This window comes from Desmodus rotundus, chromosome 7, assembly GCF_022682495.2.
Source record: "Desmodus rotundus isolate HL8 chromosome 7, HLdesRot8A.1, whole genome shotgun sequence".
In the NCBI taxonomy this organism is placed as follows: Eukaryota; Metazoa; Chordata; class Mammalia; order Chiroptera; family Phyllostomidae; genus Desmodus; species Desmodus rotundus.
The window spans coordinates 25,447,621-25,462,372 of NC_071393.1; the positions used below are offsets into that span (position 1 = coordinate 25,447,621).

The 14,752-nt window shown below is 52.0% G+C and overlaps 1 protein-coding gene across 3 annotated transcripts in view; it reads left to right on the forward strand.

Moving 5' to 3' along the window:
• ST14 (ST14 transmembrane serine protease matriptase) overlaps nucleotides 1-14,752 on the forward strand; it is a 35,830-nt gene that overhangs the window by 9,814 nt on the left and 11,264 nt on the right. Inside the window, exons 1-8 of one of the 3 annotated variants that reach the window (XM_045192828.2) lie at nucleotides 761-875; nucleotides 9,953-10,112; nucleotides 10,568-10,695; nucleotides 10,869-10,939; nucleotides 11,276-11,433; nucleotides 11,611-11,646; nucleotides 11,914-12,154; nucleotides 14,346-14,485. In XM_045192828.2, coding sequence (XP_045048763.2) covers nucleotides 852-875; nucleotides 9,953-10,112; nucleotides 10,568-10,695; nucleotides 10,869-10,939; nucleotides 11,276-11,433; nucleotides 11,611-11,646; nucleotides 11,914-12,154; nucleotides 14,346-14,485 — 958 coding nt within the window. In that variant the 5' untranslated portion in view covers nucleotides 761-851. Of the gene's footprint in view, nucleotides 1-760; nucleotides 876-1,780; nucleotides 1,797-9,935; nucleotides 10,113-10,567; nucleotides 10,696-10,868; nucleotides 10,940-11,275; nucleotides 11,434-11,610; nucleotides 11,647-11,913; nucleotides 12,155-14,345; nucleotides 14,486-14,752 lie in introns of those variants that run through there. The other 2 variants (XM_045192826.2, XM_024557456.4) reach the window with 2 other exon arrangements.

Here is a 14,752-nt window from a genome sequence, read left to right on the forward strand (position 1 = left end):
CTCCCTCAGTGCAGGGCAGAGCAGGAGAGGGAGGGGAGCCAGGAGCCCAGAGCCGGGAGGCCCTCCTGGTGCAGGGCGTGGGCCTCGCCAGCCTTGATCTGTGTCTCCCTGGGGCTTCCTGGAAGACCTGCCAGGTCTGCTCTTGCCTGGCTGTTTGAGGCCACCAGGCAGACTTGTGCTGTTAAGGGTTTTTTTGGTTTGTTTGTTTGGTTTTAATGTTTTAACTTGAACTCCAGCTGCTCCACCAGACCAGGGAGGGGAATGGGCCCCGCCTGGCTTTGGGCAGATGGATGGACGGCGACAGGTGGGGAAATCAAAATCAAAGGGGAATCGCAGGGAGGCCCCTGTCATTAGCATGAATCAGCTCCCTTGTTCACAGCACCTGTACTTAGAGGGCTGTAAGGGGTTATTAGCCCAGTTTTTAGAGGGGAGGACAAAGAGCAATATCTGCCCCAATGTCAGAGTTCCCAGGCCTGACCCCTCTGTCAGTCACACCCTCCCCAGTCCCTCCGAAGGGAAGGAAGAGACTTGCGTCCAGGCCCCCCACCCCAAGTCTGTTGTTTGTCCCCTTTGGGGGTCTTGTTGCAGGTGTGCGTGGTGCCGGGACCGTGGCTGCGTGGGCAGGGCCCTGAGCAGTGCAGGGCGTTGGGAGGAGACACAGGCATAAACCTGCCCGAGCTGCAGCCCGCTGGCAGAGGGCCAGCCGCTGGGTTTCTGTGGCGACGAGGCACCCGCGGTTGGCTGAGTCAACCCCTGGGGACTTTTCTTCCTGCTCTGGCCAGGTGTGCAGGGTTTTGTTTTATTCCTTCACCGGGAGCTGGTAGCTGTGCGCCAGCTTTCTGCTCCCCTAGATGGCTTGGGGTCACAAATCTCAGGTAATTCTGGGCTCCTTCTTCTGGTGGGAGGACAGGGACTGGGTCAAAGGGCAAAGGTGAGGGGGTTGAGCAACAAGAGGCAGAGGGTTCAGGAAGTCCACCACCAACCGAGCGGACCTCGGCTGGGCGTGTGTGTCCCCTGCGGAGCTCTGGTGGCCGCCTAGGAGACTCTCGGTGATGCTCACAGTGTGTTGTGGGAGGGCCCCAGGGCGTGGAAGCAAAGTCCAGCCGCCTGCTGCAGTGCGCTGCGTCCGAGTGGTTGCCTGAAACTGGCGGACTGGAACTGTGGTGTGGCCCGACTGGCGCCCGTCACACCGTGTGGGCGCGCCGGGCGAGCAGCCTCTTGGAAATGAAGACCGAGTTTCTCAAACTTTAAGTTCCTAAGAATAAGCTGGGCCCTGCTCCTCCTGCTGTATCAGCATGTCCATGGAGAGGGGCTTAGGAACCTGGATGCTGAGCAAGCACTGGGCTCCTTTTACTTTCTCTTGTATTGTTATTTTTCATGCCCAGACGAGTCTGGGAAATGCTGGGGTGGTACGGTCCATGGGAACCATAGCCTCTGTTCTCGAGAATCTGGCTTCTTGTAAGATCAGTCGCCCGGGTTGGTGGGTGGGCGGAGGATGCTGATGTGGGCTTTCTTTGCCCTTCCCATTTATCCCTGGGTTGTCCTGTGGTGAACAAACCAAGTGTCCTCTCGTGCTGGTCACTCTGCTGGGCTGGGGCTGCAGTGGTGGCAGGACGAGGGACATCTTGCTCTCGGGAACCTGCACGTGGGCTGGCTGCTCTCTGCCCACAGCTGCCTGAGTTCTTCTCCGTGTGGGCGGGCACTGGAGCAGAGCGAGCCCCTCCTTCCTCCAGTTGCACCTCTGGCATCTCAGTGCGCTGCTCCTCTGCAGTGCTCAGCGTCGCCTGGGACAGCAAGTAGAGCGTTTTGTTTTTGGAATTCTTTTTTTTTTTTTAAATCCTCACCTGAGAATATATATTTACTGATTTTCAGAGGGGAGGGAGGGAAGGGAGAGATAGAGAGATAGATAGATAGATATTAATTAATGTGAGAGAAACAGCGATCGGTTGGCTCCTGTATGCGCCCGACTGGGGATCAAACCCACGGTCCCTTGGTGAACTAGATGATGCTCCAGCCAACCGGGCCACCTGGCCAGGGCTGGAGTTCATTTTCTGCACTGTCATCGTAGGTGGCCTTGAGCCATGCTGTGTTTCTGGGGACTGTGGCTGGGACCTAACGTGAACTAGCAGCATTGGGAGCGGCTGTGAGTTCTGTGTACTCTGGCTTTGTCTTCCTCCTTGTAAAGGAAGGCCCACGTCTTCCAGCGCCACGGGAGTACCTTCTCTCCTTGTAAAACCATCGCACGAGCTCAGACTGTTCTTTCTCGCTTGAATGATCTCAGGGAGATTTTATGGTTCTAATGACCATAGTGACAGTGATGACACCAGGGAATGGCAATCCGTCCTGTCTGGTGGCGGGTACACTGAGTCACCGAACGTGTGAGTGAACGGCACCTGCCCCACATCAACGGCGGAGTTGGCAACGGCGCGTGAAGCCAGCCACCCTTGTTCTAGTCTCGGGTCTGAGCAACACGCCTCTGTCTCCAGCCATTGGCATCACTCCTGCCCCTTGACCTCGATCTTCAGCAGTAAAAGTAGGTTATCCATTGCCCTGTGATGGGTCTTTCGTGGTGCCTCCCAGGACTCTGAGTAACGTCTTCTGTTTTCGGATCTTCCCCTTCGCAGCAGGTCACGCCCAACCTTAGCCAAACGAGCAACAATCTTAAAAAACAAACAAACAGCCTGACACGAAGATTTACTTTTTCCTCCTCTGCTTTGATTGGAATCTTGCATGGATTTTTGGATAGTTACTGTTATTTTTGCCACTGAAAGATGTCAACACTCGCCAGCTGCCTTTCTCTAGTGAGGACCACACACCGCACTACCGCTGACGAGTCTAGCTTTGGGTTTGCCGATCCCCAGAGCCGGTGGGAGAGCAGACCCTGGGGAGTTTGGAGCTGGTGCCAGTTGTGTTAGTGTGTGCTTGGGGGTCAGGAGAAGGCTCCCCCAAGTGGGAGAATTCTTTGGTCGACTTGGACACAGAGTTTTGTTTGCTAGGTTTTTAGGTTTCAGCCCCGGTGAGTTTATTTCTTAACAGGAGTCGGGTGACTGTGAGGGTCTTTCTTACATCCTCAAATAGCTTTTGTAAATCAGTTTTTTAGGTCAATCACTGGCCTTGCAGAGGATATGTGTCACTTGCACTAGGGTGCTTAACACAGCAGAAAATGTGACATTGCCCCAGGCTTCTCCATCCGCCTGGGTTTGGGTGGCCACGGCCATCATCTGACCCTGTTGCTGCGCCCTGCCCCTTGGGTTCTCGCCCTTCATCCCTCCAGCTCTTCTCTCTGCGGGCACCCCAAGCTCTTCGTGCCCACCTGTCCTCCAGGAAATCGTTCCTGGTTCTCTTGTGTGCACTGTGCTGAGCGTCTGGGGCCTCTGGCTGGCTGGTGAGAAATGGCCTTGAGGGTTATGTAATCTCTCTCTCTAACTCTGTGTCTGTTTTTGTAAACAAGCACCTGGCTTCACGACACTGGGTTTTGTATGGGTACCTGCAATGTGTTTTCTTCTACGAAAGAGTGAGAGGAGAGGCAAAAGCAGGCACCGGTGTACTTTCTGTTCCATGGGCTCAGTGGCGTGTAGAGGGATTGTTAGGTGGGGAGAGATGGTTACATGTGTAGTTAAGCGGAATGGATGGGGGCTCCCTGGCCCCTCCTCCTCCACGCCAGAGTGAGAGTGCCTGAACTGCCCAGAGGGTGGAAGGACCCAGAGGGTAGGACTCTTGCCCCAGATGACCTCACTGCCTTCGTGACTTTGTACGGGCCACGCCCTCTCAGCCTCAGTTTCCTTATCACTAAAACGCCTGGGTTTGGCCACACAATCGGTAGTAAGCTTAAAAATGGAGCCGAGAGTAAGGCTATAAAAAGAAACAGCCTAGTTACTGATTAATCAGCATTTCGGGCCTAGCGGAGCCCAGCCCTCACTCTGCAGGAACAATCCAGGCCCAGCCGGCTCCCCTGCCCCACTGCTGCCGCCTGGCTCCAAGGCCGGGCTGGTGGCCCCTGGGGTGCTCTGTCCGAGCCGTCGGCCGCGGCCCCCTTCCCAGGGAGCTTGTTTTCTTTTTCCGCTGAATCCTTGCTGCCTGAGTTCTGGGAACTGGCCGCTCCGGGAGGCAGGAACTGGGACCAGAACCAGGACGGGACCGGAAACAGGACAGAACCGGGACACGCTGTGTGCTCCTGCTATGTCACCCTCTCTTCCGCCCCTTCTGCAGAGCAGCTGGCGGGGAGGGGATGCTGGCAGGCCAGAGAGTCCAGGGCTGTAGGGAGGGTCAGGTAGGGAAACAGTTTGGAAATTACATAATGAACAATTATTTTCTTACATTTCTTCCAACACATATACACATATATGCAGTCTATTCAAAGAGTCTAGCTCTAAAGCCTATGTTTTTCATTAAAAAATTTCTATTTATTTATGTGGTTGGCACTATTACAGATGTCCCCATCCCCCCCCACCCCTTTGTCTGCCTCCACCCAGTGCCCCCCCTCCTGCACCGGCCTTCGCCACATTGTATTTTTTTTTCATTTTTACATACGATTAGACAACCAGGGATCATTGGCCATTTAAAGAAAACATAGAGCCCGAAAGAGAAAGACAAAGTTCTGAAGACAATTAAAAAAAGAAAATCTAATTGGTAACCTAAGAAAGAGCCAGAAGGTAGTGCATTCATGAAATAAGAAAAGGTTGCCCCATAAAGTAACCACAAAGAATAAAACATCACTCTTGGAAATGAAATGCTACATGATTTTCCAATTTAAAGAAAACCATTCTTTGCCTTTGTGATACGTCTTGAGATCAGGGGGTTTTAGTCCTCTGGGTTTGTTCTTCTTTTCCCGGTGCGTTGCCTTTCCATGTGAATGGAAGACCAGCTTGTCCATTTCTCCAAAAGTCCTGCTGAAATTTTGATCGAGGTTGTGTGGAACGTCTAAACCAGTTTGAGAACAGACATCTGAACTATACTGCGTCTTCCAATCCCTGAGCATGGGCTTTTAAAATTTCTCTCAGCGCCGTTTGGTATTTTTCAGTGCATACAGCTGGGACATCTTGTGTCAGATTTGCCCCTAAGTATTTTGTATTGTTGATACTGTTGTAGGTGATATTTTTTGAGTTTTAATTTCCAGTTGGTCATTGTTAACATATAACAATACAATTAATTTTTATATATTCATCTTGCATCCTGCGACCCTACTAAGCTCATTATTTCAGTAGCTTTTTTTGACTCTCAAATCTGCAGTCAAGGAGACAGTGTGGTATTCGCGCAAAGAGAAGAGATCAAAGAGACCCACAGATACGAGGCAGCTGATATTCGACAAACGACTGTATCCAAATATGTATATATATATGACTCAAAACCCAACAGGAAAGTAAGCAAACCAATTTTTAAAACCATATGATTTGAAAAGACACTTCACCAGAGAAGATAAACAGATGGCAATCAAGTATATGTAAAGGTGCACAACGTCACTCGTCATTAAGGAAAAGCATCTTAAAACTATAGTGAGGTACCACTCTACGCTTATTAGAATGGCTAAATTGAAAAAGATGGACTATGCCACGTGCTGGGCAGGATGGAGACTGCCGGAATCCTCCTGCAGTGCTGACGGGAATGCAAAATAGCACAGTCGCGTGGGAAAACTGTTTGGCAGTCTCTTAAAAAGATACAACACCTATCATGCGAACTTGCTGTTCTACTTCCAGGTATTTACCCAAGAGAAATGAAAGCATAGGCCAGTGCAAGGACTTGTACAGGGATGTCGATAGCAGCTTTGTCTGTGATAGCCCCAAACCTACTGAGCAACAATCAGTAGGGACTAGGGAAGCAAATTGTTGTGTATCCATGCGATGGAGTGCTACTTAACGATAGAAAGGGATGCACCGTTGATGTGATAAACGTAATCATATGGATGAGTCTCACAATGCCGTGTTGAGCGAAGAAGCCAGACAATAAAGCATACATGCTGTGTGATTCCACTGAATGCTCTAGAAAAGGCAAACTAGTCTTCACCGATAGGAGGCAGTAAGTGGTTTCTGGGGACAGGAAAGGGATTGGAGGGCACTGGGAGGGAAGGACCAGGAGGTGACATTTCAAGGTGATGGGTATGTTCCTTATTTCTTGTGGTGATGGTTTTGTGGATTGTATACACGTGCCAAAATTGTACACTGTAAATGTGCACAATTTATTTTGTAAAGTATACTTCAGTGAAGCTATTTTGAAAATTCTATAAGTTTACAAGAGTAAGTTTAAAAAAAAAACAAACCCAGAATGTTGAAGAATCCCAGCATCTCAGATGATGAAAACTGTGAAATATGAGAGTGGAGGTGGGCAACCCAGTTGGAGGCTTAGAGGACTGCTCTTTATTCGTGGTCTTCTGAAGCTCCATCATGATGTGTTCAGTTGTGTTTGCTTTTTCATTTACCTTTCCCACCGTTCACTGAGCCCTTAGATTTAAAGAGATATTCCCCTCTTTAGCTCTTGGAAATATTCTCCCAGTACTGGTACTTCTTTCTTCTTCTTGTCCTTGTCCTTGTCCTTCTCCTCCTCCTCCTCTCTTCCTCCTTTCTTCTTTTTCTTTTAAAATCTTCACCCAAGGACATGCTCATTGATTTTAGAGATAAGGGAAGGGAGGAGGAGAGAGAGAGAGGGAGAGCAACATCGATGTGAGAGAGAAACATGGATCGGTTTCCTCTCTTTCACTTGGGACTGAGCCCGCACCTAAGTGTGTGTCCTGACCAGGAATCAAACTCGGGACTTTTCAGATTATGGGATGACGCTCCAACCAACTGAGCCACGCTGGCCAGGGCTTGCAGTATTTCTTTGATAATGTCCTCAGCCAGGTTCTGGAATTGGGCTCTGGTGTCATAAAAAGTAGAGGTGAGAAAGGAAAGGTGTTGTTAGAAGTCCTCAGATCCCCACCTGTGTCCCAAGCAAAAATGCCCTAACCCCACCAGTCCCCCATAAAGGGTGGGAAATTGATTTCTCCAGACCCAAGGACGCCAGGTCAGAGGAAGGCCATGGTGAGGGGCAAAAAGAGGCAAAGGTCTTATCTCTCCCACGTTCTGGAATGCTGGTGGCTGGGTTTGACTCTCTCCATCCAGGAGATGAGAAAATTAATCTCTGCATTAAAGCACCCCATGGAAAAGCTCTACATAGCTTACCTGTTGGGAGTGCCCAGTAAAAAAGCTGACTTTGTTGTGGTCTACAGTAAAGCCACCTGTGCCAAAACATCAATCACACAGAGCTTCCAACAGCCTTTCGGGCCTCATTCCCAAATCTGAGCAGCCTAGTGCCCTTGGGCATTGGAGGGAAGCCTTCAGCATGAAAGAGAAAATAAAAATGGAGGGAAGGTACTCAGTAGAAATTCAAAGATGAGAAGATTGCACACCCAAAATTCAAGGAACAAGAAAGAACTCTTGGAAATTCAAGTGTTAATAGAGAAATGAAAACTCATCAGAAAGATTAAGAAATGAGATGGATGATAGCAGAAAAAGGATAAGTTAGAGGTCAGTACAAACATTAGTAATTGCAGAAAATTAGACCAGAGGAAATGACAAGGAGGATATAACCTAGGAAATAGTACAAGTCAGTTTCCTAGGCTGAAAGACAAGGGTTTCCGCATTCAAAGGGCAGGTGGAGAGCTTAGTTTACAAAATGAAAAGACCCAATTGAAGGCTTTCAGAGAAAGATGAAAACTATGAATAAAAGGTAATGGATGTATACTATTATAATATTTGTCAAAAACTAAATTGAAGCTAAAAAACAATGGAGCTTTCAAACTTCTGAATGAAAATTATTTGAAACGTACAGTTCTATACCCAGACAAACCATCGACAAGTGTGATCCATGAGAGATGAACACATAGAATCCAGGAAGCAGGCATGGTAACACAGAGGGAGGCAAGGGGATCCCCAGGGTGATGGTGAAGGAGGGTTCAGACAACGGACACGGAGAGGACGAAGGTCCGTGGGAGAGAGGCTCCCAGGACGAGAGTGAAATGAAAGGTCACTTGACGGACTTTGGGTGTGGAAGATTAGAAGAGTATTACAGAGCTCTTAGAGTGTATGGAAAGACTTGGGTGTAGGTTAAAAAGAAACCCAAGTAAAAGAATATTTGCAGCAGGAAAAAGAAAAGATAGTTGTACTGGGAAAGAAACAATAATGATCAATATTTCCAAAGACTAATAATGAAAACATTAAAGTATGGATATAATTTAAAAAAAAAAAACACTTTAGCCTGAGCCCTGGCAGGGGTAGTTCAGTGGACTGAGTGCAGACCTATGGACCAAAAGGTTGCTGGTTCGATTCCCAGTCAGGACATATGCCTGGGTGGTGGGCCAGGTCCCCAGCTGGGGACATGCAAGAGGCAAATGATGGATGTTTCCTTTGCACATCAACGTTTCTGTCCCTCCTTCTCTCTCTCACCTCTCTAAAAATAAATAAATACAATATTTAAAAAATAAAAACTTTAGTCTGATAACTATTGGGAGGTCAGGTGAGAGAAAGAATGACATTAAAATCCACATTGTCATAATAGAAAATCAGTTTAGTATATTTTTAATAGGTGAATCAAGAGATAGTGGTATTGGCATATTATTTAGAAATATGGAGACAAATTCTAGAACAAGCAGTTTGAAAGCATTTTAAGTGGTTGCCTCTGGCGTGTGTTTCTTTTCTTTTTTAAAATTTATCTTTATTGGTATGTAATTGACATATGATATTGTGTAAGTTTACGGTGTACAGTGTATTGATTTGATACATTCGTATACTCAGTATGATTCTCATGGTACGGTTAGGTGCAGAGTCTGTTTCTTTTTTTTTTAAGTGATTTATGGATTGATTGGTTGACTGATTGAGTTTTAGAGAGAGGGGAAGGGAGGTTGGAAAGAGAGAGAAACATCAATTTGTTGTTCCACTTATTGATGCATTCATTGGTTGATTCTTGTATGTGCCCTGCCTGGGGCTCGAACGCGAAACTTGGGCGTATCGGGACGGAGCTCCCTGGCCAGGGCTGGAGGGTGCTCCTATGTGCGATGTTATATAAAGTCACAAATACAACCAGTTAGGAAACTAAGATAGAAGTATCCAAAAGGGGCAGGAGTGTGGAGAATGTTTCATAGATAATGTTTAAATGTGACAAACCAAGAAAGGTTATTTTAAAAACACATTTTTTGAATTAAGAGGTGAACACCAGAAGAACCACATCTGGAAACTGGTAAACGTGGCCGCATCTGTGGAATTTGGATTGTGGGGTCTTGCTTTTATTACAGACCCTTCGCACTGGGTATGAGGTGGTTAAGCCTCCTGACCTTTACATTCCGTGACCCACAGCCCTGTCCAGCATTGAAGGCAGGCAGGCAGATAGAGCGTGTTAGAGAGGCGGGCCTGTCAGTGCGTGCTGATGCCGCACCTGCCCCGTCCACCTCCGTGCCCCCCTTCCCTGATGCCCCTTGACAGGGACGAGCCGGGGAAGCCACCAGCCTGCTTGTGGGAAGTTTTGTTGCTTCCCTGCTCTTGGGTCTGGGCGTAGGCGTGGGTTCTGCTAGAGGCATGACCTTCTTGCCTCCCCGTGAGCTCCTGTACTCAGACCCAAGGCTGGAAGCAGGGCGGCCAGTTCCACCGCAGCACGGTGGGGCCGCCCAGGTCCACTGCCTTTCTACTTCGACTGGTTAAACATTGGCCAAGCGGGGCCACTGGGGGGGGTGCTGCCCACAGGCTTCTAGAAGGTGCAGGGGGGCCAGTGGGCCTGGGGCTGTGGTGGCTGGAGGAGGGGCCTTTAGAAACTTTTGCCCAGCCATCTGGTGGCCAATCACGGCCCTGGGCTGGGCCCACCTCCCCCACACCTGGGCATCTACCTGCATGAAAGATGGTTCATGTAAGTAAGTGGACAGCTGCGGTGCCTGGGTGTAGATGGGCTGGCGAGGTGAGAGAGTTTCGGGGCTGCAGTGCCTTTCTCTGTGCAGAACGTGAACGGCTTCGAGGAAGGCCTGGAGTTCTTGCCGGTCAACAACACCAGGAAGGTTGAGAAACGAGGCCCCAGGCTCTGGGTGGTGCTGGCGGCCGTGCTTACCGGCATCCTCTTGCTGTCTCTCACGGCTGGTCTCCTGGTGTGGCACTTCCAGTGTGAGTAAAATTGTAAAGTGGGTGGTGGGGTGGGGATATGGGGGTGGCTCTACCTCCTCCCTCAAGGGACAGACCAGGGCCCGCCTCTTACAGACACGAGGGAGAGAATGGAGAGCGCAGTGGTGGTGGGTGAGGAGGAGAGACTGCCTCTGTCTCCCCTGGCTCTTTCCAGCACAGCCGTGGGGGGTGGGAGGGAATTGGTCAGAGCTGGCCCACAGGGCTCGTGCGTCCATGGCCCCTCCGGGCACCCGCTCCTGTGTTTGTCAGTTCTGTTGCTTGTCCCACTGTGGGGTCTGAACGAGGCTGTGGATGCCGGTAGAGGCCTGGCCCACCGCCTCCACACCCTCCCTCGTAATAGCTTCCCCAGGGCTGCTGAGGGCAGCCTGTGGACATTAGGGGATGGGGCGGGGGTGATGTTACTTCCTCTGACTATTCTCCTTCCTGGCCTTGCACAGACCGGAACGTGCGGGTCCAGAAGATCTTTAATGGCTACCTGAGGGTCACAAACGAGAACTTTCTGGATGCCTACGAGAACCCAAACTCCACTGAGTTTGCAGAGCTGGCCAACAAAGTGAAGGAGGCGGTGAGTCCAACTCCTGGGCTTGAGCCCTGTCCCTGCTGTGTTCCCTGGGTGGGTGTGGGACCCACCGCCGTGGGAAGGGCACCCAGGTCCCAGGATGGAGGGAGCGGCATGGGCTGGGACCTGGGGCCATCGCTGCTGTCTGGCCTGTGCTGAGCCTCGTCTCCTTCCTGAAGCTGAAGCTGTTGTACAGTGAGATCCCAGTCCTGGGCCCCTACCACAAGGAGTCGGCAGTGACTGCCTTCAGGTGGGTGCTGAGGAGGGGGCTGGGTGGGGGAGGTGTGATGGTGCATGTGGGGCAAGAGCCTTGCAGCCTGCAGGGCGATGGAGCCACGGGGTCCTGGCGTGGTGGGCCAGGTAGCAGTCCGGTTCTGTCTTTCATGCAGTGACTTAGCCCACACAGCTCTTCTGTCTGGGCGGTGTGCTTTGCTCCGCACCTGCCACGTAAACTGCTCAGGAATGGCAGTGTGTCCTTGTTATTTTTCCACATTTGGGTTTTGGGCTGCACCCGGCCTCTCGGAGAGCGGGGACGAGCCGGTGCCCAGGGCCCACCCGCATCTCAGACGTGGCCCTGTCTCCCCAGCGAAGGCAGTGTCATCGCCTACTACTGGTCAGAGTTCAGCATCCCTAGCCACTTGGTGGAGGACTCCGAGCGCGCCATGGCCCAGGAGCGCGCCGTCAAGCTGCCGCCCCGCACCCGCACGCTGCACTCCTTCGTGCTGACCTCGGTGGTGGCCTTCCGTGAGTGCCGGGCCACCAGGGGTGGGCAAGCAGGGGGACCATGGCAGGGGAACTGCTGCCAACATGCCGGAAGAGGGGACAGCGTGCTGGCCGGCCCCTCCCTTAGCAGAATAAGGAAGCAGGAACGAGGAAATAGACCAAACCAGTAAATACTTTATTTTCCCTCTTGTGTTTCAGCCACTGACCCCAGAACAGTACAGAGCAACCAGGATAGTAAGTATCATGCCCTCCTCCTAGAGGAGGATTGGGATGTGGCCAGGGGCCCTTTCTACTGAGGTGTCCCCAAAATCACACGTTGGTGATGGCCAGCACATTCCTTTGCCTGTCCCAGGCCATGAGAAGCCCCCTGCCTGGTCTCTCCTGAGTCCCAGACAATTGGGGTGCTTGGAGAGGCCAGCCCTGGGGCACCCCTCCCTGCTGGGCTGCTGATGCTGCTGGCTCTGCCCAGCTCTGCCCCACACTTTCTTGTGTCCCCCACAGACAGATGCAGATTTTCCCTGCACGCCCGAGGGGGGGAGCTGACTCGCTTCACCACACCTGGCTTCCCTGACAGCCCCTACCCCGCTTTCGCCCGCTGCCAGTGGACGCTGCGAGGGGATGCCAACTCCGTGCTGAGCCTCACCTTCCGAAGCTTTGACGTTGCACCCTGTGATGACCGTGGCAATGACCGGGTCGTGGTGTATGACACCCTGAGCCCCGTGGAACCCCGCACCATGGTGCAGTGAGTGTCCAGGAGGAGTAGGAGGGGCTGTGAGAACTTAGCAGCTGCCTCTGTGGGCCGGCCCTCTGGGATAGGTCGCAGTGCAGGTGGCAGACACGGTGTGTGACTGTCGGGCACAGGCCACCGCAAACCCGCAGGGGGAGATGCCGTCCTCGGCAAGAGCTTCAACAGGGCCTTCGGAGGTGATTTGTCTGCCCTGGCTGATGAGGAAGGCTCATTGGTCGCTGGACACCAGCAGGCAGGGAGTTCTGCCTTCACCTGCAGAGGTGCAGCCTGCTGCTGTCCAACGCGGTTTTGTTAAGGCCAACAGAGCAGGGGACAGCTGGCACTGGAGAAGATACTTTGTCACCCACAGTTCCCGCGAGGGGGACCACCTGGGTGACGTGGGGAAGCGCCCGGGTCAGCCAGGGGCAGAGGACCCTGGTGGGAAACGGGCAGTGTGGTGTTGGTGGGGTTTCCGTAGGAAAGTCAAGGCAAGGCGGGGCCTGTGGTTGAATGATTCTGGTGGGCTCTGGGGCACAGGGCTGTCTCGGGGGCTGGCCCCGGTTGTGGGGTGGAAGGTGGCCTGGGGTGTAAGAGCCGAAGGGAGTGGGTCATTGGGCTGCTGTGAAAGGCTTGGCCTTGGGCGAGTCTACACCATCTCTAGGAATTGCCCCACCCTGGCAGGGCGGGCTCTCCCGCGTTGGCAAGGCCGGGATGTGAAGCACTGGCATTACACGGACTAGGAAATTGTAAGCTTCCTGCTGAGGAGGCAGGGGTGCAGAGGTGCGTGCCACCCCCACCTGCTGCCCCTCCGGATGGGGCTGCCGCCTGTCCGAGGCACAGCGTGTGGGCACACTGCCCTCTTCCCAGCTCTGCCCGGCTCCCTGAGCACAGCCTTCCAGCGCTGCCCTGGGAGTGAGCCGGGCACACGGGCGTGATAATAGTGGGCTGATGTTTAAGCCAAACCGCAGGACAGCCACCTGCTGCCACAGCTGAGCGGTCAGGACCGCTGTCGACACACCGTTTCGGTGCAGGGTTTCTTTCACTAACTTTTTAAAGATTTTATTTATTTTTAGAGAAAGGGGAAGAGAGGGAGAAAGAGAGGGAGAGAAACAGCAGTGTGTGGCTGCCTCTCACACGCCCCCTACTGGGGACCTGGCCTGCAACCCAGGCATGTGCCCTGACTGGGAATTGAGCCCATGACCCTTTGATTCGCAAGCTGAACTCAATCCACTGAGCCACTCCAGCCAGGGCTCTAACTTATTGATTGTGCAGCAGATAAGTGTATCTCCTGAAAGGAAAAAGTGGAAAAACACATGCGCAGAGGACAGGCGTCGTTCGTAGTCTTACTTTCCAGAAGCAATCACTGTTAGTTTCGCAGTGTACATTCTTCCAGACTTTACTGCGGTGTATATGTTCGTGATTATATTTAAATGTGGGATTATACGGCACTTTAGGTTTTGTTGTCTGCTTTTTAAGAATGAAGTATACAGGGTGGGGCAAAAGTAGGTTTAGAGTTGCTCGTATGGACAACAACACGATAATTAATGAAAGATAATACAAGAATAAACTGTTTCACCTACATCTGTAAACCTACTCTTGCCCCTCCCTGTGTATGGTGGTCTTTCCGAATCAGTCATTCTGTCTCCAGGCGTCGTTTTCCACGGCTGCATGATGCGGTGGAGCTCAGAGGCAGAGGGACATGGTCACTGGCCATGTGGGCTCTGGGGCCTGAGGCCAGGGTTCGAACTTCTGCCCTGGTGCCTATCGACTGTGGAATCGTGGGTGGGATGTTCCGTCTCTTGCTGCCTCAGTGCCCGTTTCTGTACAATGGGGCCAATTGTCTCTACTTCATGGAGTCCTCGTGAAGCTACCTGAGTTACCAGATATACGAGCACGTAGAACAGGGCCTGGCATGTTCTGAATAAGTGTTGTTCATGCTGTTACCTCTATTATTGTTATTATTTGGCCTGTAGTCTATTTAACGAATCCTCTAATGTTAGGCCTTCAGTGTTTCTGAGGTTTTGCTGCTTTAAACAGTGAGTCTTACAACTAAATCCTTAGGTGGCTGATGGTTTTGTGTGGGGAGGGGATTTTGACCCCACCCTTGGCCTTTTGGGACCAGGACCAGGGTTAGGGAAGGGGTCCTTGGGCCCCTGTGCTTCGATTCTGTTCGTTCTTGCTCATGCCCACCCCTTTTGCCCCACAGGCTTTGTGGCACCTACCCCCCCTCCTACAACCTGACCTTCCTCTCCTCCCAGAACGTCCTGCTCGTCACGCTGATCATCAACACCGAGCGCCGACACCCTGGCTTTGAAGCCACATTCTTCCAGCTGCCTAAGACGAGCAGTAAGGAGGGCTGGGGCGGGGCGGAGAAGGGGACAGCAGTTAGTGGTTGGCCTGAGTCCAGGCAGCCCCGGGCCAAACCTTGTGGCTGGTGAACTGGCCCAGGTCTGTGCCAGAGGTTTGAAGCTGAAGTCACAGGGCCGCCTGCCCTTCACTCTCCCGAAAGCAGTCAGCACTCGGAGTTCCCAGCAACTGGCTGTGGAACTGGCCTCCGGTGCCTGCCCGCCCGCCCGCCTGCCCAGCCCAGCCTCAGTCCCCACGCTCCGTCTC